Source organism: Lepidochelys kempii, chromosome 1, assembly GCF_965140285.1.
Source record: "Lepidochelys kempii isolate rLepKem1 chromosome 1, rLepKem1.hap1, whole genome shotgun sequence".
NCBI lineage: Eukaryota > Metazoa > Chordata > Testudines > Cheloniidae > Lepidochelys > Lepidochelys kempii.
The window spans coordinates 15,665,904-15,692,020 of NC_136380.1; the positions used below are offsets into that span (position 1 = coordinate 15,665,904).

At 41.4% G+C, this 26,117-nt stretch overlaps 1 protein-coding gene across 7 annotated transcripts; it reads right to left on the reverse strand.

Moving 5' to 3' along the window:
* Window positions 1–294: 294 nt before the first annotated feature.
* On the reverse strand, window positions 295–26,117 carry THAP12 (THAP domain containing 12). Of its 7 annotated transcripts, none has more exons than XM_073335070.2 (6): window positions 25,846–25,932; window positions 15,442–15,506; window positions 14,017–14,137; window positions 10,951–11,058; window positions 9,867–9,903; window positions 295–9,556 (listed from the first exon to the last, which is right to left on the reverse strand). In XM_073335070.2, exons 3-6 carry the CDS (start codon window positions 14,029–14,031, stop codon window positions 7,608–7,610), a joined length of 2,109 nt encoding a protein of 702 aa, XP_073191171.2. In that variant the 5' UTR covers window positions 14,032–14,137; window positions 15,442–15,506; window positions 25,846–25,932; the 3' UTR covers window positions 295–7,607. The 7 variants fall into 7 exon arrangements, with proteins under 7 accessions (XP_073191171.2, XP_073191179.2, XP_073191182.2 ...); XM_073335078.2 differs by having other exon boundaries at window positions 15,442–15,509; XM_073335081.2 differs by lacking the exon at window positions 15,442–15,506 and adding an exon at window positions 24,312–24,722 and having other exon boundaries at window positions 25,846–25,894.

Here is a 26,117-nt window from a genome sequence, read left to right on the forward strand (position 1 = left end):
GGCTCTGACCAGACCCATTACCACCTCATTAATGGTCAGGCCACTTTATATGGAGCTGGTTGCAGCTAGAATGTCAGTGAGGCTGTGAAATGATTCTTTGAGCTCCTCAATCTCAAGCCCCAGGTTAGCTGTATCTGCTTTAGAAGCTCTTGATGAGCCCGAAAGTCATCTTGGGGAAACAAGCTGCTTGGCCCCAAGACAGCCTCGTCTGGGGAAGAGGAGGAGGAAGAAGAGTTCTGTACTGGAGGAGGGGCTTCTTCCTCTTCTTCAGGCTCAATAACCTTCATAGGCGCCACGTCCTGCAACTCAGTAGCAGGGTTGGTACTGGAATCAGGGTTCGGTGCTGAACCCGCCTCTTGGAAGCAACCAAGTATGAACAATGGGAGGGTGGACCTGGTTCTGGGGGAAACCCCCAAAGGTTCCAGAATGGCTATTGCATAGGCTACTGTCCTCTTGTCCAGGTACCAGCGTGGGATCCACACCAAGGTCTAGTGGCATGTAGGATGGGTACCAGTGACCCTTAAGTTGAACACAGGGCTCCGCATCAGACTCAGATGAAGAATCCTCCCTAGGTGACCACAGAAGAGCTGTACCTCTCATTGCTTCTGATCATCGCTGAGGGTCCTGTGACAGATAGCAGGCCAGTGATTGACCTCACAGAGGACAGAAGAGTCGGCTTGCTACTAGAAGGAGCTGGTAGGCCTGATGCCAGGAAGGAGCTCAGGGCACCAGGCTCTCTCCTGCTTGAGGATGATGAAGCCAGTGGCTGACCTATCATGGTCAGTGGGACTGAGAATGACAAGTGTCTGGCTGTTGCAAAGGCCTCTTAGGTTGAAGGCATCACAATTCCACTGATACCACCATGACTTCCCGGTGTTGGGTCCCACGCTGGACTCAACGATTTCAATGGAGTAGATGGTGCCATCATGAGACCAGGGTGGAGGAGTGACCCAGTGCAGGTCGTATTCCACTGCTTTCTCCTGGCTTGCCTTTCTTCAGCACTGGCGAGAGCCCTGTTGGTGTGCTGCTTTTTATACTTCTCTCTCGGCACCAGAGGCATGCTTCACACTAAGGCTTAAGTGCCCGGTGTTGAAGCGAAGTGGCTTGCTTCCGAAGCCAGTCTAAGAGCAGCTCCCATTAAGATAGCCTTAAGTCTGACTACTTTGTCATTTGTACGAAGTTCAAAGTCCCAACAAATTTGGCAATAGTTTTTCCATGTAAGAGTCTCCCAGACACTTCAGACAACTAGAGTGTGGGTTGTTCATGGGCATAGGCTTGCCACAGAAGGCTTGCCCCAGGGGCGAAGGGAGCCCCTTAGTAATAGGGGAAGAAGTACTAATGTACAGTAAAATTACTTACAATATATACACTAAACTATTAAACAGAAAGAAACCATGGGTAATCGCTCTGCTAACGCAAGAGGAGATGTTACAGCAACTGTCACAGGCGGCAAGAAGGAAAGGAGAGGGTGCGGAGCTGGTGGCATCCCTTATACCAGCACATAAGCATGCAGTACCAGAGCCAGCCTGATGGATACCACTGAGGGGAAAAAATCTCTGGCAACAGTGCAAGCAGTATGCACACATCTACCATGGAATGGACATGAGCAAGCAGTCAAAGTACTAGTTATTTCAGATATCGTCCAAATATCAATTTACTGAAAGTTCACTTTCAGAGCTTATTACACAGCGGGAGAAACACTTTAGTCTATAAAACCTCTTTTCTCAGTAAAGTTCCTGGCTCTGATGGCTTTCCATTAGTTTTATTATAAAACTACTTTGTCCCTTTTTGGTAGATTCCTTTATAATGTCCAGTGTTCCAAACAACTCCTACAACTGTATCATCAGCCTGTATTTCCTCAAGAGAAAAAAAAAATATATAGGCCAGTCTGTGATACCCTATTATACTCTTCAATGTGAGCAAAAGTATGTCTACACTGCAATTAAAAACCCGTGGCTGCCTCAAGTCAGCTGACTCAGGCTAAGGGCTGTTTAATTGCTGTGTAGACATTTAGGCTCAGGCAGCAGCCTGGGCTCTGGGATCCTGTGAGGTGGGAACGTCCTAGATCCCAGGCTGCAGCCCAAGCCCAAACATCTGAACTGCAGTTAAACAGCCCCTTTGCCCGAGCCCTGCAAGTCCGAGTCAGCTGGCATGGGCCAGCCCCAAGCATCTAACTGTAGCATAGACATACCCTTAGAAAACAAGCAATCACCGTGAAGTCAATGGAACTCACTGTGGGATAAAATACTTATAATTGTTTAATTACAGATATCGCAACCTAGGTGACAGAACACTGTACCTTGTATAGGTCTCTTGCATATCTAAAACGCTTGAGAAATGAACTCTTGCCAAATCCTGTAAGCCAATATGTGTGTGCAGACATCTGAGTCTATACTTGTCTGGGGTTCTCTCTGGCTGTAGGGATCTGCCCATGATAATCAGTTTGCAGGAATTTATCCTGTGTTGTTGGGTTTTCTGTTTGATTTCTAGGAAGATGCTCTTCAGGATATGGACTGTCCATTAGCATGTTTGTATAGCGTCTAGCATGATAAGGCCCCAATCTTAGCTAGGTGCTACTATAATAAAATTGTATTAACACCAGTATCTTCAATTCTGTCAGATTAATGAAAATCCCATTGATTTGGCCTAAAATTACCCAAATTAGATAAAAGCTATATTAAGTCTGCCATTTCTAATGTTATGGTGAATCCAATGGGAAGGTTCAAATTTGGGCAGATAGGTGGGACTGTTCGGTTTTCACCCATACTGCTATATCAGTACAATCACTTGTACTAGTCAGAAGGGGTGCCCATAATAAAACAGCTCATTAAAATGAAAATATTATTACATTTGGAAGAAATCCAACAGCAACCATTCAGATGACAGTTTTGAAATAGCTTCAGACATTTCTGATTTCAGAATTATGACAAATTTCTGTCCCTTATTAGTTTGCTGTAACCCCTGTAGTTAAGGTTGCATAACAATTTATCTTCTAGCCTCTGGTTCTCAGTCATTCATAACTTTCTAAAGCTTTTCAACTACTGAGCTAAATTTTTCCAGGCTTGACCTCTGCCCCTAGGTGAATTTTTATATAAAAGTGTGTGTGTGTGGGAGGGGTGGGGGGGTCTGAACAAAAATGGTATAGCCATTATGGAGTGCTAAGACAGTGGGGAAGGAGAAAGCAAAAGAAATCCAACTTTTCCCATTTATTTTATTTTTAGGACGAGCACTAGGTGGCCAAAATGGCTGAAGTGTGGAAGGTGAAATACAGCATGGGAAAAAATAGCCCTGACCCTTTACTAAGAAGCAACGCTTGTTCTGAAATAAACTGGCTCAATTTGTCCAAAGTATTTGCCATTGAAAATCTCATACTCAGTATAAAGTAGAATTTTTTCCCCACAGCTCAAAAAGTACCCCACAAAAGTTGCATACACCTGCACAACAAATCCTAACAGGGTTAGGCATGGGGTCCAGCACTCCCCCTCCTACCTCCCAATGGCTGCTGCGAATACTGGGGACAGAAGAAATAGGTATCTCCATAGCTTTCCTCCTCCTCAGTCTAGTTAATGAGTTTCACAATTACCGGCCTCATCCCCTGCATTACATTTTAAGACCACTGTGCTGCTGAATTAAAAGGGGAAATGTGACACCAATCTTAAAGAAGAGAACTTACCACAAAAAGTCTAATTCAAAGATATACTGGACCCTTATGGCAATACAATTAACAAGTATAAAACCAAAATATTTCAATAGGATACATGTATATTATAAGAGTATTATACAAATTTTTCTACTTAATAATGTAATCACGTAATTAAAAAGACTGTTGTAATGAATATACAAAACAGGACAGCATTCAGGTTGCATTTATTGTACTGAGTGCTTAACCATGCAATATGTATGCTCTCTTAAATACTGTATCTAGAAGCTTTTTAAAAAGCTGTATCAAATACTTTAAAATAATTTTTAAAAATTATAAATATACCTACTAATTCTTTCTGATGTCTTGCTACTTTTACAGGCAAGACATATGGAATTATAATGTGCATACTGTAAGACCTCTTTCCTTGAGGGGGAAGGAGGGAGTATTAAAGGTCTGGACATTATCCAACGTTAAGCCTACTTTGGGATCACACTTATTTTTAAGTTAGTAATTGCTTCTTGAAACTGATCCAGTAAAGAGATTTATTTTCGTCTATATTAAAGTAATTTGGCTGTTTCTGGCAACTCTGGTCTGGTATTCACAGCAACTTTTGAGTGCACTGACAACCAAATAGCTGCATCTAGAATCATTAAGTGGTTCTGGTTCTCTGTTCCTTTGCAGCCGTGCTCTAGCAGTCAAACAAGAAGTGAAAGGTTTTCTACAGTCAGTGTTCGAAAGCGTGTTCCAGGAGATAAGCTCTGTGCTATTTTTCAAAGAACAGTGAATTGTAATGGGAGTTCTCTGCTGTGGTGAAGTATTTGATACGGATATAGGAAAAGGAAATAAAAGCAGCATATTCTTAAAACAAGAATTATTGTCATTAACAGAAGTCAACCAGCTAGGACTAGCTGAGTTAGGACATTCATCCTCTATATTCCAGTGAAAGCAGACTATCAGAGTAATTATATTTAAATTGGTTTAAATGGGTAAGTTATTTGATTATGCAGAAAACAAAAACACAAAATTCAGATTTACTTTGGAAATGCATACTCCCCGAAGTAGGGGAAGTCTGCAGAATTGCAAACAGCATGGATCCCAAAGGTCCATGGGAAAAGGAGGGCACAAACCTTGTCCATTACTTTCCCCCTCTGCTACTATCTACCTTATGGTGGCAGTAAAGCTCTCTTTGAAGCTATGGTATCACTGACCAATTTCACTGAAGTTGCATCTTAACTCCCTTTCTCCAGAAGGCATAGAGGTGAGTTGGAAGTTACTCCTACTTCCATTAAGTTACTATATAGATTTCCACCCAAGTCTTCCAAGTTAGGAGGCCTACTATGGCAATTTGCCATTCCCTCATTCCTCTACCTCTTGTCTTTTGCCATTACTGTATATAAACTATTTCAGCAGCTCAGAGTGAGCAGGCCACTTGTTTCTCCCTTCTGCTCACTAATCCTTCGTCTCAGCTTGCCTGCTAAAATTCTTTTTTTTAAGGGGCCTGTAAGTTGCTGTCTCCAGCTCACTATTGGTCATAAATTATATGGTGTTAGCAGCATTCTATTAACATACATACAGTGCATTAAAAAGTACCCCACCAAAACAACTTTGCCTGATGTTGTGCATCAGGAAACTCAATAAATGTCACCAGAATTGCTCTTCAGTTTGTTAGGTAGCTACATTTCAACACTGAAAAACAAATGAAAATGCTCATAAGTTTTTACCAAATAACTAAAACTGGGAATACTCTTTAAAGGAGATTAAGATAAGTCAGCTTGGGGAGTTCATCCTGCGGGACATGGTCATTTTGCCCTTCCCATATTAATAAAAATGAGGAAGGGTCAGACCAGAGATGGTCCAAGTTCAACAGGTTTTCAAAAATGTGTCATGATTTTTTGTGCAGGTTCCAATTCATAAAGTAGTATCAGTTACAAAATACAGACAAAACAACCAAACAAAAAGGCCCCTGTGCCACCACTGTAAGTATGAATGGGGGCAGTTGTCCGTGATGTGTCGCATGGTTTGTACCTCACCAGTCACAATTTAGTGATTCTCTAATTTTCCATTTGCGGAGGAGAGATCTACACCTTCCCATATGTTGTCTGACTGTGATTGAGTTCAGCCCACTGCCTATGAGGAAGGCAGAATCCTGGGACTTTTCACTGGATCTTCAAACAAGTCTTCGTTTGGGACATCACAAACGGCCCATGATTCAAGCCAGCAAGTGCTAGCATCCTTTACGTTGACCAGTTGCATTGACACATGGAGCCAGAAAGGCTTCCCGGATTTAAGATGCAAGAGTGGCAGTGAATTGAGGTCTTGGTGTAGCAGCCAGGATCTTCTTGTACTCCCAGATCACAGCAGTGTCTCACCTGATGTTGGCAGGTGCAACGCCTGCCAAAACTGGGAACAATGGTATTGGCATTGATTTGAGAGATTTAAGATTCCTATGACAATGATTAAGATTGGAAAATGCTACTTTCTCCATGTTTTTCCACTTTGTATGTTTTATAGCACTATGTACATTGTGTCACACTTTTTCATGTATAGTTAGTTTTCCCTGTTTGTGGGAATCTTTCCCACTGCAATTTGGGAGAGAAACATTTTTATTTCTTTTTAAAAAGAAATTAAGTGTGACCGTAAGTAAAAAAAACCTACAAAAACTGGCCAGGAGAAACTCAGGTGTAGTAACTAAAGTTACATTTTAATAATTTTTAAAAATGGACTACATGTCCCATTCAAATAAAGTATTTTTATACTGAAGAATGTTATATTTAAAGCTATGCTACAAGAAATTTTTTAAAAACTCTTACACAATGTAAGAGTACCGTATACATGAAAAGTGATACTACATGTATCATTCCCAAACTAACGAGAAATTGAAATTTACTCCCATCTAACATTTTAAATGTAATGCCACTGGATGGAACTGTATGAACAATATAAGACAAAAATTACTTTATAAAAAACAAACACTCTCCCCCCTCAGGAAACATTGCTTTACTAATAAATATCAGGACTACTTTAAAAAAAAAAAAAAAAGCAAATTCACATTTTATTTCAGATTGAAATAAAACTATACAAAATTGTTTACTTTGTGCCAAAAATAACAGCAATATTTTCCAAGTCATTTCTTGACAAACAAACTTATTTCTAATTTTTCCAGGGTATGTTTACAAATAACGATGGAGGCAATAGATACACTTGTGTGTAACAGCAAGGACAAAAACAAATAAGTACAGATGCTTATGGAATAATTTTTACAGTCAGCATCTTTCAGGATTTTAGATTTAATATTCAATTCATACTTGTTAAAAACTTAAAAAGAAAAAATAGTTGTGTGGCTCACACAAAGGAATGTAAACAATACAACCAGGTGATTGCGAAAGGCTAGCTCTTCCACAGAAACCTTAACGTACCTTCACACTCATTAATATTCACTTGATGTGCAGAACACAGTCCACAGTGTGATGACTGTGATAGAAGAATTCACTCTCCGCTAAGTTATTCAAATATACCATTTCCATATTTTTTAAACAGTTTCCAAATAAACCAAAAACCCTAGTAACTGGTAAGCAATGGATTTCATTCTACCTTGTTTTCCTGCATTTTTTATGCATAAGTATGAAACAACCCCATAGGATCCACAGTGATCACAAATTACTTTTCCAAAATGACAACAAAAATGAGCACCTAGTCATGTCAAATCAGACGAAGAGTTTGAGTACTGTCTTTGTGAAGCACACTGGTTTATTTTCAAAGGTGTTTTTGTTCACATAATAGTACTTTAATGTGGATCAACAAAACATAACTTGTGTCACTGGCCACTGCTTGTTCAATCTGAGGTCTAAAATGGAAATACAATTGCAATGATTAAGTAGGTTACATACATTTTATAGTTTTTCCTCTTGATGTTAAAGTCTAAACAGAAAAACTGTTTCAACAAACTGATTAAAGATTTTTTTTTCTAAGCATCTTCAGTTACTTCTGAATTGTTTGCGGGAAGAAAGTCTTCTTGAAATTCTACTTTGTCTGGATAGAGTTTGATGTAGGTGTCCACCATTAAATCCAAGTCATGTTTTATATCAAAGTTTATGTTAAGCAAAGCTAAGTTGCTTGACCTCTGTTCTGTTAAGGTGTTCTTCAGGTATGCCTTCAAGCGCTTTCGTCCTACTTCATATTTCTCATTCTCCACTTTCATCACTGGAAGTATGCACAGAACTTTAAGCAATGCATACACATTAGGGAAAAACTTTATGTCAGGCAAATGAAGCGCTTCATAAATGGTAGCTGGAAGCTCTATATCTTTTCCTCTATGCTTCCATTTGATTCTCCAACAATGAAGTTCTGCACAAAGTGTATCTGGATTAGGTAGGTCATTTTTATACATATCAGCATGATGTTCCTCAGATGTATTAAATTTTAGTTGTCCCATGACTGAGGGCACTAAAGATAAACATTTAAGAGCTCTTAGGTGTTGTTCTGAAAATATATCTTTTAATTCCTGAATAATGTGCTCTACAGTTGGAACACTAAGTGCTTCTTTGTAGTAATTTTCTGATGTTACATCAGAGTCCAAATTACCTTGCTGTGCCCTGCGAAATTTTCCAGGGAGTTTAATTTGTACATCCAGCTTTGTGGCCAAATTTGTTGCTTCTTCAAACCAAAATTCATGATAAACTTCAATATTCTCCATCACTTCATTCAGCGAATGCAACACTGCTGTTAAGCTGCTGGCTGCAAAGAACACATCTGATGTTTGGCCTTGGAGATTTTTTCCAAAGGCTCTTGTAAAAGACAGAATGTTTTTCAGAACCACAACAGTGACGATGAAGTCAAAATCTGTTAATGCACTTGAAAGTACAAATGCTCGACCAACAACGAAGTTACTCCACTTGACAGACACATCACTGCTTATACCATCCAAGCACAGTACGAGTGCTTGCATTAGGTCCACTAAAATCTCAAAAGTATCGTGTCTACCTGTCCACTGAGAATGGCAAATCTCTTTCAGTTCATTACTCTTTTCCTCATTGTTCTGAAAAAGAACAGAGATTATATTGTCCAGTTCTACTAACAACTGTGGTGACTGATTAAAAAATGAACAAACTTCTTCTATCATCCCTAGAGCAATAGAAACTCCAACAACAGGGACTGATTTTGCCAACCATACATTTAGAGCACAAGAGGAACAGAGCGTGTACACAGCCTGTGGATACTTTTCCAAGAGTCTTGTAGCTACAATTTTCATTTTTGAAGCAAATCCACTGGAGACAATATAGGCTTGACCTCGACAGTACTCCATGTTTAGACCCCATTTTTCAATAATAGTTGTATGGAACTTAACAGCTAAAATTTCAGCATCTGCCTCATAAGGCAAAAACCCTACAAATTCTTCTCTCAGATTGTGGGACTCATCAACAAACCTCACCAACACTGGTAAATGTTCCTCACCTGCTATATCTACTACCTCATCAGTGACAATGGAAAAGAAGTGGGAGTCTCTTACTTCCCTGAGCGTCTCTTCTCTTACACAGCTCTCACAGATCTCAAGCATCTGTTTCTGTTGAGTTTTAGAACAATACTCCAGATTTACTGCAGCCATCTCAAATCGTTTTCTCAGAACTTCATCTCCAGCATTTATTCTGCATTCCAACAGAGCTTGAAAGTTATCTGGGGTGAAGATACCTTCTGGAAGTTCATTAGCATTATGGCCATCCAAAGGAATATTTTGTTTGCCCATGAGGATCAAAATTTCAAATAAAGATTTAAGGTAATCTTTGTTTTCCCTCTCTTCCAGCGTTAGAGGAACAACTTCCTCTTCTTGCTCTTCTCCTCCTTCTTCTGAAACAGTATTCTGAGCACTGCTCTCATTCAACTCTTGATTTGCCTGTTCCCGTTCAAAGGCTTCATCAACTACAAAATGAAAGACATCACAAGCCTAAGACTTCTTCATATAGAAAGTTTGCAGCATTTACTTCCCCCACAACAACTATATTTAAACAATTGCTGACTGGAAAATCCATAGTATTTACATTTTAATTAAGCAGTGTCAGTGTGGGACACTATCTGTAATATTTTTGAACAGAATTAAAGTGTTTTACCTATCCTTACTGTACAAGGTAACAATAATTTATTTCACACTACCTTATTTGCCTAAGCTAGTGCTATACCTAAAAGTCTATTCATCACTACGAACTCAAACTTAAATATATTGGCCACTTACTCTTTTGCTGCTTCAGTGTTCTTATTTCATCTTCACTCTTGGGGAAGAAAAAAAAGTTATGATACTGTCTGGCATATGGTCTCAAATTGCTGAAGAACTTCAAGACTAGCTACTAAAATTTTAAATAAAGCTGTTTTCAGAGTCCTAATACTTATTAGACAGCTACTATGCATTCATAAGAATCTGAATGTTTTCAGATATATCTCAGTGAGGGGACAGCAATAATGTCAAGTCTATCTGAAGATGTGCTGATCTATCACATAGTGGAACAGTACCCCAAAGTAAGTGGGAGGGAGCCCTGTCATTAAAAAGATTGTACAGTTGTAATTTCGAAAGAACCAGAAAATTTTATGGAAGAATTTTGTTCTGGCAGGGAGATGTACTAACTAGCAGAACTTTTTCTATTCTAATTGCTAGGATTTATTTGATCATCATTACGTAGGCTTATCAAAACTATAAAGAAATTTTTAGAAATCAGCTGTAATGTTTTGCAAATGCCACTATAATTAAGAAATGTTATAGCTCTTCATTTCCGTTACACAAACATTTAGGCCACACAAAACCTGCAGACAAGGTCTCTGTGAAACATACGATGGAGCCATTGGCAATCTGCTATTTCAGCAGAAGCTGCTTACTTCTGATTTCAAGCATTTAAAAAGGTGGTCACTATTGTTCAAAAATGAACTTAAAAAAAACCATAAACCCATAACTCTGGAATTCTGCCTAGTTCAAAATGTTAGAAGGTAAAATGGTGATCATGCAAATCCACATACTGCAAGATTTTCAGTGGAAAAATCTATGAAATACACCCATAATCGGTATCAAGTTTCTTCTAAACCAGCTCTGAGCAACACTTCTTTTATTATTTTCATTTCCTTAGATTTTCCCTAATTCTATAAGTAGTTATAATATTAGCTTGAGATTTTAGTATTTAAATTTTCCAATAATGCCCACTACGATATTGTATTCATAATGACACTCAGAAGGGTACACAAGTGCAAAGTATTGCTGTTATTTGGGCATCTCTTATTTGCACTTGCTTGCTTTTACTGCTTTAGTACAAGAAGATTCAATTTAAACATACCAACTCTTTTATTCTCTTTCTGTGCCTGCTGTGTGGATTGTTCAAGTGACTTGTAAGGTCAAATATAGTTGGCACAGCATTATCTCGTAAAACTGTTCTGTAAGGACTCTGTAAAGAGAAAGATGTCTAGATCAGAAATTTCCTTTAAAAATGTTCTGTCTCAGTACAAAAATTATTAAAAATAACAATTTCAAAGATTAGGCTTACATTTTACCATTTATATTTGGAAGTCTGTCATTCTGAACTTTACTTGGGCATTAAAGCTAGGCTGGTCTGTTTCCAGATAGTTTCGCTTTGATTGTTTGATGCTGTAGTGGAATATTTTAACAAAAAATGATTTTAATTGCAGAATAAGTTGTAGCAGAAGTCTTCTACATAGTTTTTTCATACAAATGTCTCTACTAAGAAAAACTTTCTGCTCACATTTCCTGTACAGAATATATTTTCATAGTTTTGCATAAGGCATCAGATGCTCTTTAAGTACAGTATTCTATACAGAGAAAACATAAGCTAGCAAAACTGATTATATTTTGCTAGCAACTGGATTCAGATGATCACGCTCAAATATGTATTACTGCTTAAAAAAAAATCATCCAAACTAAACTTCAGGAAATTCCAATTTTGATTACATATTAGTCCCTAAAATAGTTTTTTCTCGGACACTGGCTGCTTTGACTCCCAGAGCTAAAACTCTGCCCTGCATATTTTTATATTAAGTAACATTATGTGGTTGAAAGCCCATTTAAAACATAGAATAGCACATATGGCAGGCCACCAGCTTGGCTTAACAGTGAAATCTTCGGTGAGCTTAAACTCAAAAAGGAAGCTTACAAGAAGTGGAAATTTGGACAGATGACTAGGGAGGAGTATAAAAATATTGCTAGAACATGCAGGGGTGTAATCAGGAAGGCCAAGGCACAATTGGAGTTGCAGCTAGCAAGGGATGCGAAGGGTAACAAGAAGGGTTTCTACAGGTATGTTAGCAACACAAAGGTAGTCAGAGAAAGTGTGGGACCCTTACTGAATGGGGGAGGCAACATAATGACAGATGATGTGGAAAAAGCTGAAGTACTCAAAGCTTTTTTTGCCTCGGTCTTCACAGACAAGGTCAGCTCCCAGACTGCTGCACTGGGCAACACAGTATGGAGAGGAGGTAAGCAGCCCTCAGTGGTGAAAGAACAGGTTAAGGACTATCTAGAAAAGCTGGACATGCAGAAGTCCATGGGTCCAGATCTAATGCATCCAAGGGTGCTGAGGGAGTTGGCTGCTGTGATTGCAGCGCCACTAGCCATTATTCTTGAAAATTCGTGGCGATCGGGGGAGGTCCCAGACTATTGGAAAAAGGCAAATATAGTGCCCATATTTAAAAAACGGAAGAAAGAACGTGAGGAACTACAGATGGGTCAGCCTCACTTCAGCCCCTGGCAAAATCATGGAGCAGGTCCTGAAGGAATCCATTTTGAAACACTTGGAGGCAAGGAAGGTGATCAGGCACAGTCAACATGGATTCACCAAGGGCAAGTCATGCCTGATCAACCCGATTGCCCTCTATGATGAGATAACTGGCTCTGTGGATATGGGGAAAGCGGTGGACGTGATATATCTTGACTTTAGCAAAGCTTTTGGTACCATCTCCCACAGTATTCTTGCCAGCAAATTAAAAAAAGTATGGATTGGATGAATGGACTATAAGGTGGACAGAAAGCTGGCTAGATTGTTGGGCTCAACGGGTAGAGATCAATGGCTCGATGTCTAGTTGGCAGCTGATATCAAGCAGAGTACCCCAGGGGTCGGTCCTGGGGCTGATTTTGTTCAACATCTTTATCAATGATCTGGATGATGGGATTAATTGCACCCTCAGCAAGTCTGCAGATGACACTAAGCTGTGGGGTGAGGTAGATACGCTGGAGGGCAAGGATAGAGTCCAGGGTGACCTAGACAAATTGGAGGATTGGGCCAAAAGAAATCTGATGAGGTTCAACAAGGACAAGTGCAGAGTCCTGCACTTAGGAAGGAAGAATCCCATGCACTGCTACAGGCTGGGGATCAACTGGCTAAGCAGCAGTTCTGCAGAAAAGGACTTGGGGATTACAGTGGATGAGAAGCTGGATATGAGTCAGCAGTGTGCCCTCGTTGCCAAGCAGGACAACAGCATATTGGGCTGTATTAGTAGGAGCACTGCCAGCAGATCGAGGGAAGTAATTATTCCCCTCTATTTGGCACTGGCGAGGCCACATCTGGAGTATTGCATCCAGTTTTGGTCCCCCCACTTCAGAAGGGATGTGGACAAATTGGAGTGAGTCCAGTGGAGAGCAACAAAAATGATTAGGGGGCTGGGGCATGACTTATGAGGAGAGGCTGAGGGAACTGGGCTTATTTAGTCTGCAGAAGAGAAGAGTGAGGGGGGGATTTGATAGCAGCCTTCAACTACCTGAAGGGGGGTTTCAAAGAGGATGGAGCTTGGCTGTTCTCAGTGGTGGCAGATGACAGAACAAGAAGCAATGGTCTCAAGTGAAGTGGGGGAGGTTTAGGTTGGATATTAGGAAACTCTATTTCACTGGGAGGGTGGTGAAGCACTAGAATGGCTTACCTAGGGAGGTGGTAGAATCTCCTTCCTTAGAGGTTTTTAAGGCCCAACTTGACAAAGCCCTGGCTGGGATGATTTAGTTGGTGTTGGTCCTGCTTTGACCAGGGGATTGGACTAGATGACCTCCTGAGGTCTCTTCCAACCCTACTTTCCTATGATTCTATGAGTCATGCACTAAAAATCAAGAAATAGAATTCTGCCCACAGATTTAAGTTTGCTGCGAAACCCATGTTCCTATTTCCCACGGTCATGGGAACAGTTTAGATGTCACTCCGTTAGCTAAAGATACTACATAAAATTAGGAGTGAAACAGTTATCTTCACTTTAAAAATTTCTCTTTGATAAGACATGAATCTCTATTTTAAAAAAAAAAAAGTAGAAAAAGACTTCTTGATCCTAAGGTTAATGTTTAAAGCAGGAAAATGAACTTAGGTACATTTTACACAATGTGAAATAGAGGTTTAGTTGCCTTTACTTACGCTTCTACATATCATAGAGGTCTCAAAGTGTTTGGCACATAATCTGTAGTGCTTGTTCAGCTGATCTGGAGTTTTATCTTCTAAATCTGCCCTTCGACAGTTCTCCACCCACCTCTGACATCTGCATGTGAAACACCAAACTTGAGTTACTTTAATAGTTTAAGTTTAAACAAAAAAGCCCCCTATAATTTCTAAGACAATCACCATAAACAACATTTTTTTACATTAATGTTTGAAATTAGCCTTTTTATTCATTTTCAGGTGGGGTTTTGGGATTATAGTCAAATTACAAGGAAGGGGGGGGAACCCCAAACATGTTCCTGTTTGAACCATTGTAAAAATTTGCTTTTCTCTTTTTACTCACTTTTAACGCCCCCTCAGATGCTTAAATATTTCAATCTTTTCCTCTAAGCAATATTTTTCTAACTACACCTCAGAAGCACAATGGTTTGTTGTGCAGTTGTTCATGAGTGAAGACATGCAAAAATTTTATTCCTGAAGAAAAACCATTTCCCTCCTCTCTTAATAAATCTGACAAGTTTTTAAAAAGTAGATTTTTTGACACAAAATACAATTGAGAGTATTTTTCTTGTTGGTGATCTCCAAGGGCAAAGCTATACATTTACAATGGATCTTTGAACACTAAAGTAGAAGACAGGCAATCCAGAGAATCATCTCAGTTTGAAATAAATATTCAATAGACATACACATATATATATATATATATATTATAAAATGTTTGGTTTTGTGCCATCTCAAGAACCTTGCTTACTTTTGTGCCACATATGATAGGGCTTGGAAGAAGTCTTGCTCTTAATAAGACCCCTTTTAAATCTGGAAGACAGTATTTTCTCTTGTGCATAAGACGTGTCAAGGAGCAAATGATATAAACGTATTAGTTGGCTTTCCATTTATCCCAACGGATATATTTAATCAAGTCTTTGCCAAGGACTTTTTGAACCAGCACATGCACAAGACTGAGTGCAAAATTACTATAATGAAGCTCATCTGCTATTTCATTTGTGCATGTCCCTCAGAAAAATGTCATTAAATCAACAATTTCTGGCAGCTATTATATCTTATTATTTTCTAAAAAATTGACTACCAACAAATAGAATTCTATGGAAGGAGTATAATCTATAGATATATGCTTATTGGTATTATGAAGTCTTCACTGCATGACACCACAGAAGCCAATTATCAGTATCAGGCAAATTGGTTGAAACTATAGTAAAGAACAGAATTGTCAGGCACATAAATGAACATAATTTGTTGGGGAAGAGTCAACATGCTTTTTGTAAAGGGAAATCATGCCTTGCCGATCTACTAGAATTCTTTGAGGGGGTCAACAAGCATATGGACAAGGGTGATCCAGTGGGTATAGTGTACTTAGATTTTCAGAAGGCCTTTGACAAGGTGCCTCACCAAAGGCTCTTCAGCAAGATAAGCTGTCATGGGATAAGCGGGAAGGTCTGCTCATGGATCAGTAACTGCTTAAAAGATAGGAAACAAAGGGTAGGAATAAATGGTCAGTTTTCAGAATGGAGAGAGGTAAATAGTGGTATCCCCCAGGGGTCTGTACTGGGATCAGTGCTGTTCAACATACTCATAAGTGATCTGGAAAAAGGGATAAACAGTGAGGTGGCAAAATTTGCAAATGATACAAAACTACTCTAGATAGTTAAGTCCAAAGCAGATGGCGAAGATACAAAGGGATCTCACAAAACTGGGTGAGCGGGCAACAAAATGGCAGACGGAATTCAATGTTGATAAATGCAAAGTAATGCACATTTGAAAACATAATCCCAACTAAACATATAAAATAATGGGGATCTAATTAGCTGTTACCACTCAAGAAAGAGCTTGGAGTCACTGTGGATAGTCCTCTGAAAACATTCACTCAACGTGCAGCAGCCGTCAAAAATCTAACAGAACGTTGGGAATCATGAGGAAAGGGACGGATAAGAAGACAGCAACTATCATATTGCCTCGATATCAGGGGTTCTCAACCTTTTTCTTTCTGAGGCTACCCCAACATGCCATAAAAACTCCACAGCCCACCTGTGCCGCAATACGTGGTTTTCTGCATATAAAAGCCAGGGTGGCATTACGGGATAGCAAGCCAGGCAATTGCCTGGGGCCCCATGCCACAGGGGCCCCCATGAAGCTACATTATTCAGGCTTCATCTTCAACACGAAGTGGCGGGGCTCCGGGACCTGGGCTTCAGCCCCATGCAGTGGGACTTCAGCTTTCTGCCCTGGGCCCCAGCAAGTCTAATGCTGGCCCTGCTTGGAGGCCCCCTTGAAATCTGCTTGAGGCCCCCTAGTGGGCTCCAGACCCCTGGTTGAGAACTACTGCTCTATATAAATCCATGGTACGCCCACATTTTGAATACTGTGTGCAGATTTGGTCGCTCCATCTCAAAAAAGATGTACTGGAAAAAGTACAGAGAAGGGCAACAAAAATTAGGGCTATGGAACAGTTTCCATATCAGAAGACTGGAACTTTTCAGCTTGGAAAAGAGATGACTAAGGGGGGGGGATATGATAGAGGTCTATAAAATCATGATTGGTGTGGAGAAAGTAAATAAGGAAGTGTTATTTACTCCTTCTCTTAACACAAGAACTAGGGGTCACCAAATAAAATTAATAGGCAGCAGGTTTAAAACAAACAAAAAGGAAGTATTTTTTCATCCAACACACAGTCAACTTGTGGAACTCTTTGCCAGGGGATGCTGTGAAGGTTAAGACTATAATAGGATTCAAAATAGAACTAAGTAAGTTCCTGGAGGATAGGTCCACCAATGGCTATTAGCCAGTTTAGTCAGGCATGCAAACCATGCTTTTCTGAAGCAGGGGTGGCCCACATGTGGCTCTTCAGAAGTTAATATGTGGCTCCTTGCATAGGTGCCAACTCTGGGGCTGGAGCTACAGGCGCCAACTTTCCAGTGTGCTGGGAAGTACTCACTGCTCAACCCCCGGCTCTGCCCCCATTCCACCCCTTCCCCAAAGGCTCCTGCCACCTCCCCCAAGCCTGACAGGTCCTTGTCCCCTCCCCCCTCTCCTCTCGCCACCCCCAGCCTCCTGGATGCCATGAAACAGTTGATCACAGTGGGCAGGAGGCGCAGGGAGGTGCTGATCAGCAGGGCTGCTGGCGGGTGGGAGAGGTGATGGCAGGCTGCTGATGTATTACTGTGGCTCTCTGGCCATGTACACTGGTAAATTCTGGCTCCTTCTCAGGCTCAGGTTGGCCACCCCTGCTCTGAAGTGTCCCTGGCCTCTGTTTGCCAGAACCTGGGAATGGGTGACAGGGGATGAATCACTTGATTATTACCTGTTCTGTTCATTCCCTCTGAAGCACCTGGCATTGGCCACTATCGGAAGACAGGATACTGGGCTAAATGGACCACCGGTCTGACCCAGTATGGCCATTCTTATGTTCAGCCTTTGAGATACAATATGATGCCTGAAAACCTATACAACTCCCATACAAGAGTAATGACTGGGTCACTATCATAATCCTATAATTAGCTGTTCTATATCCACCAGCTCCTCCCTGATGTATGCTCCAACCTAAACAAAATCAAAGAGGACCACAGATGACTATATAGAATTACAGCATTATGGCTGACACTACAGCAGTAACTCAGAAGGAATTTTCATTACAACTCTCATTTTCAGTGACAATTTTACTTCAACTGATCCAACTTCTAGCCACTCCCCACAAGTTTTAAGCGGAGCTCAAATTTCACACTTAGTCTAGAGCTCTTTTTAAAAGTTATTGCTTGTATTCTGGTCCCCAGTGGTCATGGGACTGTCCTTCCCACAAACACAGAAGACACATTCCCTTCTCCAAAAAGTTATAGGAAGAGTGTGTAGAGATTTACAAACAAAATATATACAATTTTACTAAAATTCACTGCATCCTACCTCAGTCTATTCACTACTGAAATCCATTCAGCTATTAAAAATAAAATCTTCAGTCCACTGTAAAAAAAAACAAAACAAAAACCCCTCAGATCCCTGCTTTGCACTTACAATTGACAATTTCAAAAAGTAAATACAGAGTCCTTGTTAAGAAAAGTGTACTTTTTGCAAAACTGGGGGAAAGGAGGGGAAAATATTAACAAACATGTTGCAAGATAACTAATAAAAAAAATGACATACAAGCTAAGGATCCTTAGTTCAAAGTGTAATGAGAAATATCCTTATCTCTGCTGACTTTTCTTATCCTCAGGACCCTCCCAGATTCAATTAATTCATCCTTCCACCCTCACCCTACTTTATAAACTACAGAATGAGAGGTCCAAAAGTTTGGCTGTTTGGTGCATGTGAAATTTGAAGTTTCTGTCACGGAGCCCAAGAGACTTAGATTTATTAGGCTGAATGAGAAAGACAATTAGGCTTGCACTCTTTTTGGACCACAATGTCTGTAGCAGTTTCAAGTTTCATACATGCTGTAGGTGCAACAGATCGGTGACATACCAGTGGAAGGTGTAAAGAATGTGAAAGGAATGTTATGTGCAATCTGTGGTGTTATACACAGACTACTTTTAATAAACTGACTTGCAGGAGGTATGGGGGTGAAGAGAAGCAGAAGTGGCAGATCCTACAGTCACTGCCTACTTCCACTTCAGCACTAATGTATCCTGTTCCCATCCTGTATACAGTCAGAAGAATGATGTCAGTCTTCTGCAGTAACTTTTGGTTCAGATATAAGAGGTTTAAAGGATGCATTCTCTATTCCGTGGAGAGAAAACCTTAGTCTCAAATAGAACAGGCTAACTCTGAGGAACCAAAACAGGAAAAATACACAGCAGAAGCCTAGAACTCAAACACCCAGTAACTACACAGCATACCTGTGACAGTGTATCTCCCAAACAGCAATTAATTTTAAAAAGTGCTTATTTTAGCAGAATGGAGAAATTTCGTACTGATACTTTCAGTAAGTAGCTCATTTATATACCACTGTGGAAACATGGCAAAACCCACATATTTTAGGTGATGCCAGAAAATGCAAAACTTTCTTTCAAGTTCAAAAGAACGCAATCAGTAACTTAGTACAGAAATCTGTTAAACCAAGTGGTACTAGACAATTCATGTAGCAAATAAACATAGATGGTCACTGGTACACCTGTAATCATGCAGCATTTGTTTTGTAAGTGCTTCATTGGCACAGAACAAGACCAGTCCTACCACAAGAGTTTGCACTGCTGTTTTGATTACCAGTCTTTTTAGCTCTAAGATTTGAGAACCTTTTCTTCAGTCATAGATCTTTAAAAGGATTGTTTTTAAATATCTGATGACATCTCATAAGAGTGAAAGACCATTTTATTTAGGAAACGTTCTATTGACGGATGAAGTATAAATTATTTCTCTACAGGGTAGATAAAAATCAATGATAAAAAAATCAGATTAAAACAATTTTCTTTTTAAAATGATTTAAAATTAAATTTTAATAACCTGTTTATGTCTTAATTTACCATAATCTATTAAAATCATTTAAATTAAATAAAAATGGTGTTAAGTTATACATATTTGCCTAAAGCACTTGGTATCAAAATTTTGTGGAAGCGCTCAATCAGGTTTTGACAGCAGCCTCTTCTGCGGGTGCAGAGAGAATATTTTCTTCATTTCAGTTTACACAACTAATTCAATTCAATGACCAAGTCATTGAAAGTTAAGAAGCTGATTGGAAGTTGAAAGATCAGGAAAGCTTGGTTTTCCCCAATTCCAATCTTCAAATAAGAACTAGCTGTGAGAGGATACAAGCTAAGAACAAGCGGTAAGAGGATACGATCAGTTAAAGTCACTGCCTACTTTCTTTGTTTAATAAACAGATACATTTTAAATGTAAAACATGTTTTGATCAATAAGAAAAAAGTATCCAGCACATCCCAGGTAGTTTTAATTTAAACAAAACAATTTTCAAATTTTTGTTGTGTGCGTTTGCAACCGAATTCCAAATTTCCATCCAAATAGAGCTTGACACAAATTATAAGAATAATTATCTAGTAAATAAGTGTATTATTCGCCATTTTCTGAGGAATTAATTTGACTAAATTTATGTGAAGATATACAATTGCTTAAATGTACAGCTATAGTTTATTCTCCTGGTTAACTGGTGGTAGTACCAAATTTAGTACAAAGGCTATGTTTAGAAGCAAGACAATGTGTTTTAACAGTTACCAACCACCGAGAATCAACCTTGCTTTAGAAAAATAACTAAAAAGAATACAAAATTCAAAAACAAGATTAAAGCCAATTATTCAAATAACTGATTTACTTACATCAATCCGTTCTGCTTCTCTTGCCTTATTAGCATGAAAACAGGATCCTTTATTTAGGAGTTCTTCTTTTCCTATTGCTTACACCTCATCTAAAGCCATAGCGTGTCTGCTATGAAGAACAGTAAGGAGTCACAATCAGAAAGATTGTCCCCATGGATCATCTACCATCTCATTTGGAATCACATAAATATCCTTACTGAAGCAACTACAGCCATTGCTTACATATATGTTAAGCAAGTACATATGTATTTTAAATGTCTTAAAGTAGCAAGTGTCTTAGGTTTTTAAATTAAGGACGCTGTCCACTTTCACTTTTCATTCCTTCTCCCTTTTCCACCTGTTCTGTTTCTCGCAGGTGGAAAGATGGAGTAGAGCTAGTCGTAACTGCCAAGTCAGCTCTCCACAGACAAGGTGCATCATTGATTGAAATCACCAAGTGGAAGCCTCAATTTAAATCATCTTTTCCATTTGTACTTCAGTTATTTTCTAAAAAAAGTTGCATTCGCACTGGTTGATATAACCATTAATACAAGTTCATTTACAACCTTTACATTAGATTTAGTACATCTTTTTGCAACATAAGAGGATACACTATAACTATATACACATTTAAAAAATGATATCACTTAATATTTTCAGATTTTTATTAACTGTAGATTTTTAGTACCTTAGAAAATGGCGAATAATAAATTGCTTACTTATACTTTTACTCATAATTAAGGCTACGTTTTAGTCATGGGTATTTTTAGTAAAAGTCATGGACAGTAAACAAATTCACGGCCTGTTACTGTGACCTGACCATGACTTGTACCATACCCCTGACTAAATCTTGGGAGTGCCATGGGTGCTGGGGTGGCCCAAGGGGAAGCACAGGTGCTGGGAGGGGGCAGTCTCGGGGGTGGGGGTTGGCAGGCTCACTATCCAGCTTCTCGGAAGCGGCAACATGTCCCTCCCTAAGCTCCTAGCTCTGCCAGCTCCCATTGGCCGGGAACAACAGCCAACAGGAGCTGGGCCTGCAGGTGGAGGCAGCACACAGAGCTAGGAGCTGAAGGAGGGACACATTGCTGCTTCAGGGGAGCCCCCCAGAGGTAAGCACCACCCAGAGCCTTTACCCCTGCCCACACCTCAACCCCCACACCCAAATTCAACCTCCTCCCACACCCAAACTCATCCTGCTGCTGTTGGGGTGGGGTAGGCAGTGGCCAGTGCGACTGGCCCAGGGGCTGTCTGAGCTGCTTGGGCAGCCCCGAAGCCAATCACAGTGGCCACTGCAGAAGTCACAGAGTCCGTGACAAACTTGCAGCATTACTCACAATTTGCATCAAACTGCTTTAGGATGGTAACTGAAATTTAAATAATCTGATATGCTATTTTGTGTTTTTTATTAAAACAAAACAAGCCCTTAATAGAATGCATGACCTACTGTTAAATGTTTTTCCCCAATTCTTTCTTTATATAGAAAAGCACCTGTTAACTCAAAGTTTTTGATAGAGGTTCATGGATTCAGCCTATTTATTTTTTATTTAAATGTTTTGAGAGAATACAAGTCTAGGCCTTAACCTATTTTGTATTAAATTCAGATTTCATTTTGAACAGTTTTAAAGGAATAAATTATAAATTTAAACTAAAAAAAAAAAATTTTGTATTTTAAAGAAAAATCATTGATTTTTAACCATCCTGCCAGAGGCCAACAAGTGCTCTAAAGCACTGTTTTTCAAAGTTCGGGTGGCGATTCAGTACTGGGTCATTGCATGTAAGGCACTGGGTCGCCTTGCTCAGCACCCAGGGACCCTAGCAGCTCTGGTCAGCAGCGCCAACTGGGACGTTAAAAGTCCCATCAGTGGTGCTGCTCAGCTAAGGCAGGCTAGTGCCTACCTGTTCCGACACCGCGCTGAGCCCCGGAAGCAGCCAGCAGCGGGTCTGGCTTCTAGGCAGGGGGGCCACAGGGCTCCATGTGCTGCCCCCGCTCCGAGCACCAGATCCGCACTCCCACTGGCCGGGAATCGGCCAATGGGAGCTGGGGGTGGTGGTGCCTGCAGGCGAGAGCCGCATGGAGCCGCTCGTGAGCCTCTGCCTAGGAGTAGGACCTGTTGCTGGCTGCTTCCGGGGTGCAGTGCGGTTTGCGGTGCCAAGACAGGCGGGAAGCCTGCTTCTGCACCTCAGCTGCACCACTGACTGGAAACCACCAGAGGTAAGTCTGTGCCCCAATCCTCTGTCCCAGCCCTGAGCTCCCCCCAAACCCAGAACCCCTTCCTGCATCCTAAACCCCTCATCCCCAGCCTCCCCCCAGAGCCTGTACCCCAAGCCCAGACCCCCTACCCCAGCCCAAAGCTCCCTCCCACACCCCGAACCCCTCATTCCCAGCTCCACCCCGCAGCCCTCATCCCCACACCCCAACCCTCTGCTCCAGCCCTGAGCTCCTCCCACACTCCAAACCTCTCATCCCCAGCTCAGTTGGGTCACGGGCATCAACAATTTTCTTCAACTGGGTCCCCCCCTAAAAAAGTTTTAAAACCACTACTCTAAAGACCAATCTGGGAACCTCTGAACAAAGTTGCTTTAGCAATAAAAAGAGAGAGTGATAAAACAAAATGAATTTATTCTAATTACTTGATAATTATAAAAAGGACTTCCAAGGGAGGAATGGTCTGGATATACCTAGTCCTGCCTCAGGAAGAGGGCTATAGATGACCTCTTAAGGTCCCTTCCAGCCCTACATTTCTATGATTCTATGACTTGGAAGCACTATATAAATATTAAATATAATTAAAATGAAAAATGTGACCAAAGCAGAACTGCATAGGTTTCAGAAAAAACAGAAACTGTTGAGAGCTACCTCTATGTAATACTTGCATGACACACTACCTACCTCCCAGTTTTCTGAGTGGGTCACGTAATTGTTGTAAGCCTTTCTTAAGTGCTAAAGTATTGAGTGGAAGATAAGAGGAAAATGTGAAGCACGAAACAAATATTCTTATGAAGGGGATAATTATAGACACTCCACTAAAAATATGGTAAAACTCAGTGTCATTTTAACGTATTAGACTAAAATCCTTTTCTAGCCTCTTCCTATCACTTTTCAATTAGACTATCAAGACTCAGCTCAAATACTTATTATCCTGATGATGCAAAAAACTTATATATTTGCTTAATTTTACAAGAAGACGACTTGCTTTGTGACCTCAGTGGGATTACACACAGTATGTCAAGTTAAGCACATGCCTGAGTTTTTGCATATTTGGGGCCTATAATACTACATGTTTCCAAAGAGCACAGTTCTCAAAGGAAATCCCCCCCATCACGATAATATTTAGCCCCTTTTCTTATAATTGTGCATAATGGGAGGACAGCTGTCCTCATTATTCTTTCTTCTAGGCACAGTACAACAACCCAAGATGAACAGGCACAAATCATGAAGATCAGCTATTTTAGAACAAACAGATTTGCAATAAAATGTAGTTAGTACTGAGTTTATGGCACTGAAGACAGAATGTGCCAAAACACCTACAGCTACGTTCATATCTATAATGACTACACTACACCTGAGTACAAAAAGGATGTAAGTGCAGCAACCAAGATACACATAACGCTTTCAACTTAAAAGCGAACTAATGCATTTATATACATGTGTCTGCTTTAAACAGGAACAGATATGTGACACATTACAGTTGAGATACAATATAGTTTATTTTTCTAAGGGACTTCAAACAACTGATAACTTTCACGTGAAAAAAAAACTGCAAAGGGTAGTGTTGTTAATTTGAAATATATTCAAACACATTAACATATACTACTTTCTAACAGGCATACTATCCAGGGTAAACTGTATGTTTTTCAAAAACGTCTATACTGCCACACAGAGCGTATCCATATCTAACTGCCACTCAATAGCCAGCAATCAAAAAATGTGTAAGATATACACACACACACACACACACACAATATATGTATGTATATATAAAAACTTTTTCACTAAGAGGGTGGTGAAACACTGGAATACGTTACCTAGGGAGGTGGTAGAATCTCCTTTCTTAGAGGTTTTTAAGGTCAGGCTTGACAAAGCCCTGGCTAGGATGATTTAACTGGGAATTGGTCCTGCTTCGAGCAGGGGGTTGGACTAGATGACCTTCAGGGGTCCCTTCCAACCCTGATATTCTAGGATTGTATGAAAAGCTGTATGGCACATGTGCTTTTTCAACCTGTCATCATCCAGACCTTGCAACAATGGCTCCTGGCAAATTAACAGTGCAACTCAACAGACAGCACCAAATCTCCTCCATTTTGCAGAAACTGCAGCCAGCTTTGTAATTTAGTAGGAAAGTGTAGTCCGCAGAGATGATGGGTCTCAGCAAGCACTATTCCATCTTGAGTCAAGGGGCAGACTGTAGAGATGATGCACGCTCAGCAGGCAGAGGACTGTTGATTCAAGGAGACAACTCTTCCAGTATATTAAAGGGTAGATTTGCCAGATTGCATTACAGAATTCTGCAGTCTGTATATGACAAGTGGAATGCACTTTGACCACCCTAGTTTAAATAGACAGCATCATATTCAACTGGGCAAGTTTGACAACTTCCCTTAGAACCACATTTTCAAAAGTGACCATTGCCTTCGAGTGCTTGAGTTATGGAGTGCGCAACTTGGGACAGTCTGGGACCGATTTTCACAAGTGCTGAGCATCCATAATTCCCACTGAAATCATCTAGAATTGCAACTCCTCTGAAAATGAGGCTCAAGCAAGCAACCAAGAAGAGAGAGAGAACCCCAATCAGTGAAAATTTAGACTAGAGAAAACAGAACATCGGCCTTTGACGCACACAGCCCACGGGTACCAAGATCCACGACTATGGAGTTAAATGAAGTTAAATGCTTCCGGCGAGCCTGTATCTGTGTTTCACAAAGGAGCCTGTGTCTACCTCTGTCACACGGGAGCTCTTGCGTGGGAGCTCATGACTATCACCTTCCCCCTCCGATCTGACGCCAAGCAGCTAAAGAAGTGGGGTTTTCACCCACGAAAGCTTGTGCCCAAGTAAGTCTGTTAGTCTTTAAGGCGTCCCCGGACTCCTCCTTGTTTTTATCTCACTTCTCGTGCCCCCGCCTCACACTCCCACGCCGGGCCTCTGCCCGCCTCACCCCTCCATCCACCCCCAGCGCTCGCCGGCTCTGCCCCCCCCCAGGCTCCTTCAGACACGCGCTCTCCCCGAGACACCCCCCCTCCGCCCCCAGGACGGGTCTGCGCAGCCGCCCGTCCGCCTCCCAGCCGCGGGCCGGCGGAGGGTGGCCTGGGGCCCCGCCCCCCGGGAGCAGTGCGCGAGGCCTCCCGAGTCCTCAGGCGAGCGGGGCAGGCGCCAGCCCGTCCCTGCCCACACGGCGGCCTGGCGGGGAGGGCCCGGCCCGGCCCGGCGCCCAGGTGAGGAGCGGCCCCAGAACGGGAGGGCGGCAGCCCCGGCTGGGCGCTCCCGGGGTCTCCTCCCGGCCGGGCCGGGCCCGCACGCGGGGGCCGCGGCCTGGCCGGAGCGGGGCCGCCCGTGGGTCTCACCTGACCGGGTCCCGGGGGAAGCGGAAGAAGGCCAGGTCGGACTGGGTGCTCTTGCGGGTGCAGTTGGGAGCCGCGCAGAAGTTCGGCATGGTCCCCGTGCCGGGGTCTCTGCCCCTTTAAATCCGCGCTCCCTCCGGCCGCGGGGGTGGGTGGGGGAAGCGGCTCTACACTGCTGTGAGCGGCCGGGAGGATTCACCGCCACCCTCCGCCGGGACAGAGCCGCCTCCTTCCCACAGTGCCCCGCGCCAGACAGCGCGGTAGCGCGCATGCGC

Bases quoted from the DNA above. Each gene is read 5' to 3' on its own strand.
- THAP12 (XM_073335062.2), bottom strand. From the start codon at position 25,934: ATGCCGAACTTCTGCGCGGCTCCCAACTGCACCCGCAAGAGCACCCAG. The intron at 9,904-10,950 runs GTATGTTTAAAT...TTCTTCCCCAAG, and splicing joins GAAAGAGAATAAAAGAGTTG to AGTGAAGATGAAATAAGAAC. The intron at 9,557-9,866 runs GTAAGTGGCCAA...TTCATTTTGTAG, and splicing joins AACACTGAAGCAGCAAAAGA to TTGATGAAGCCTTTGAACGG.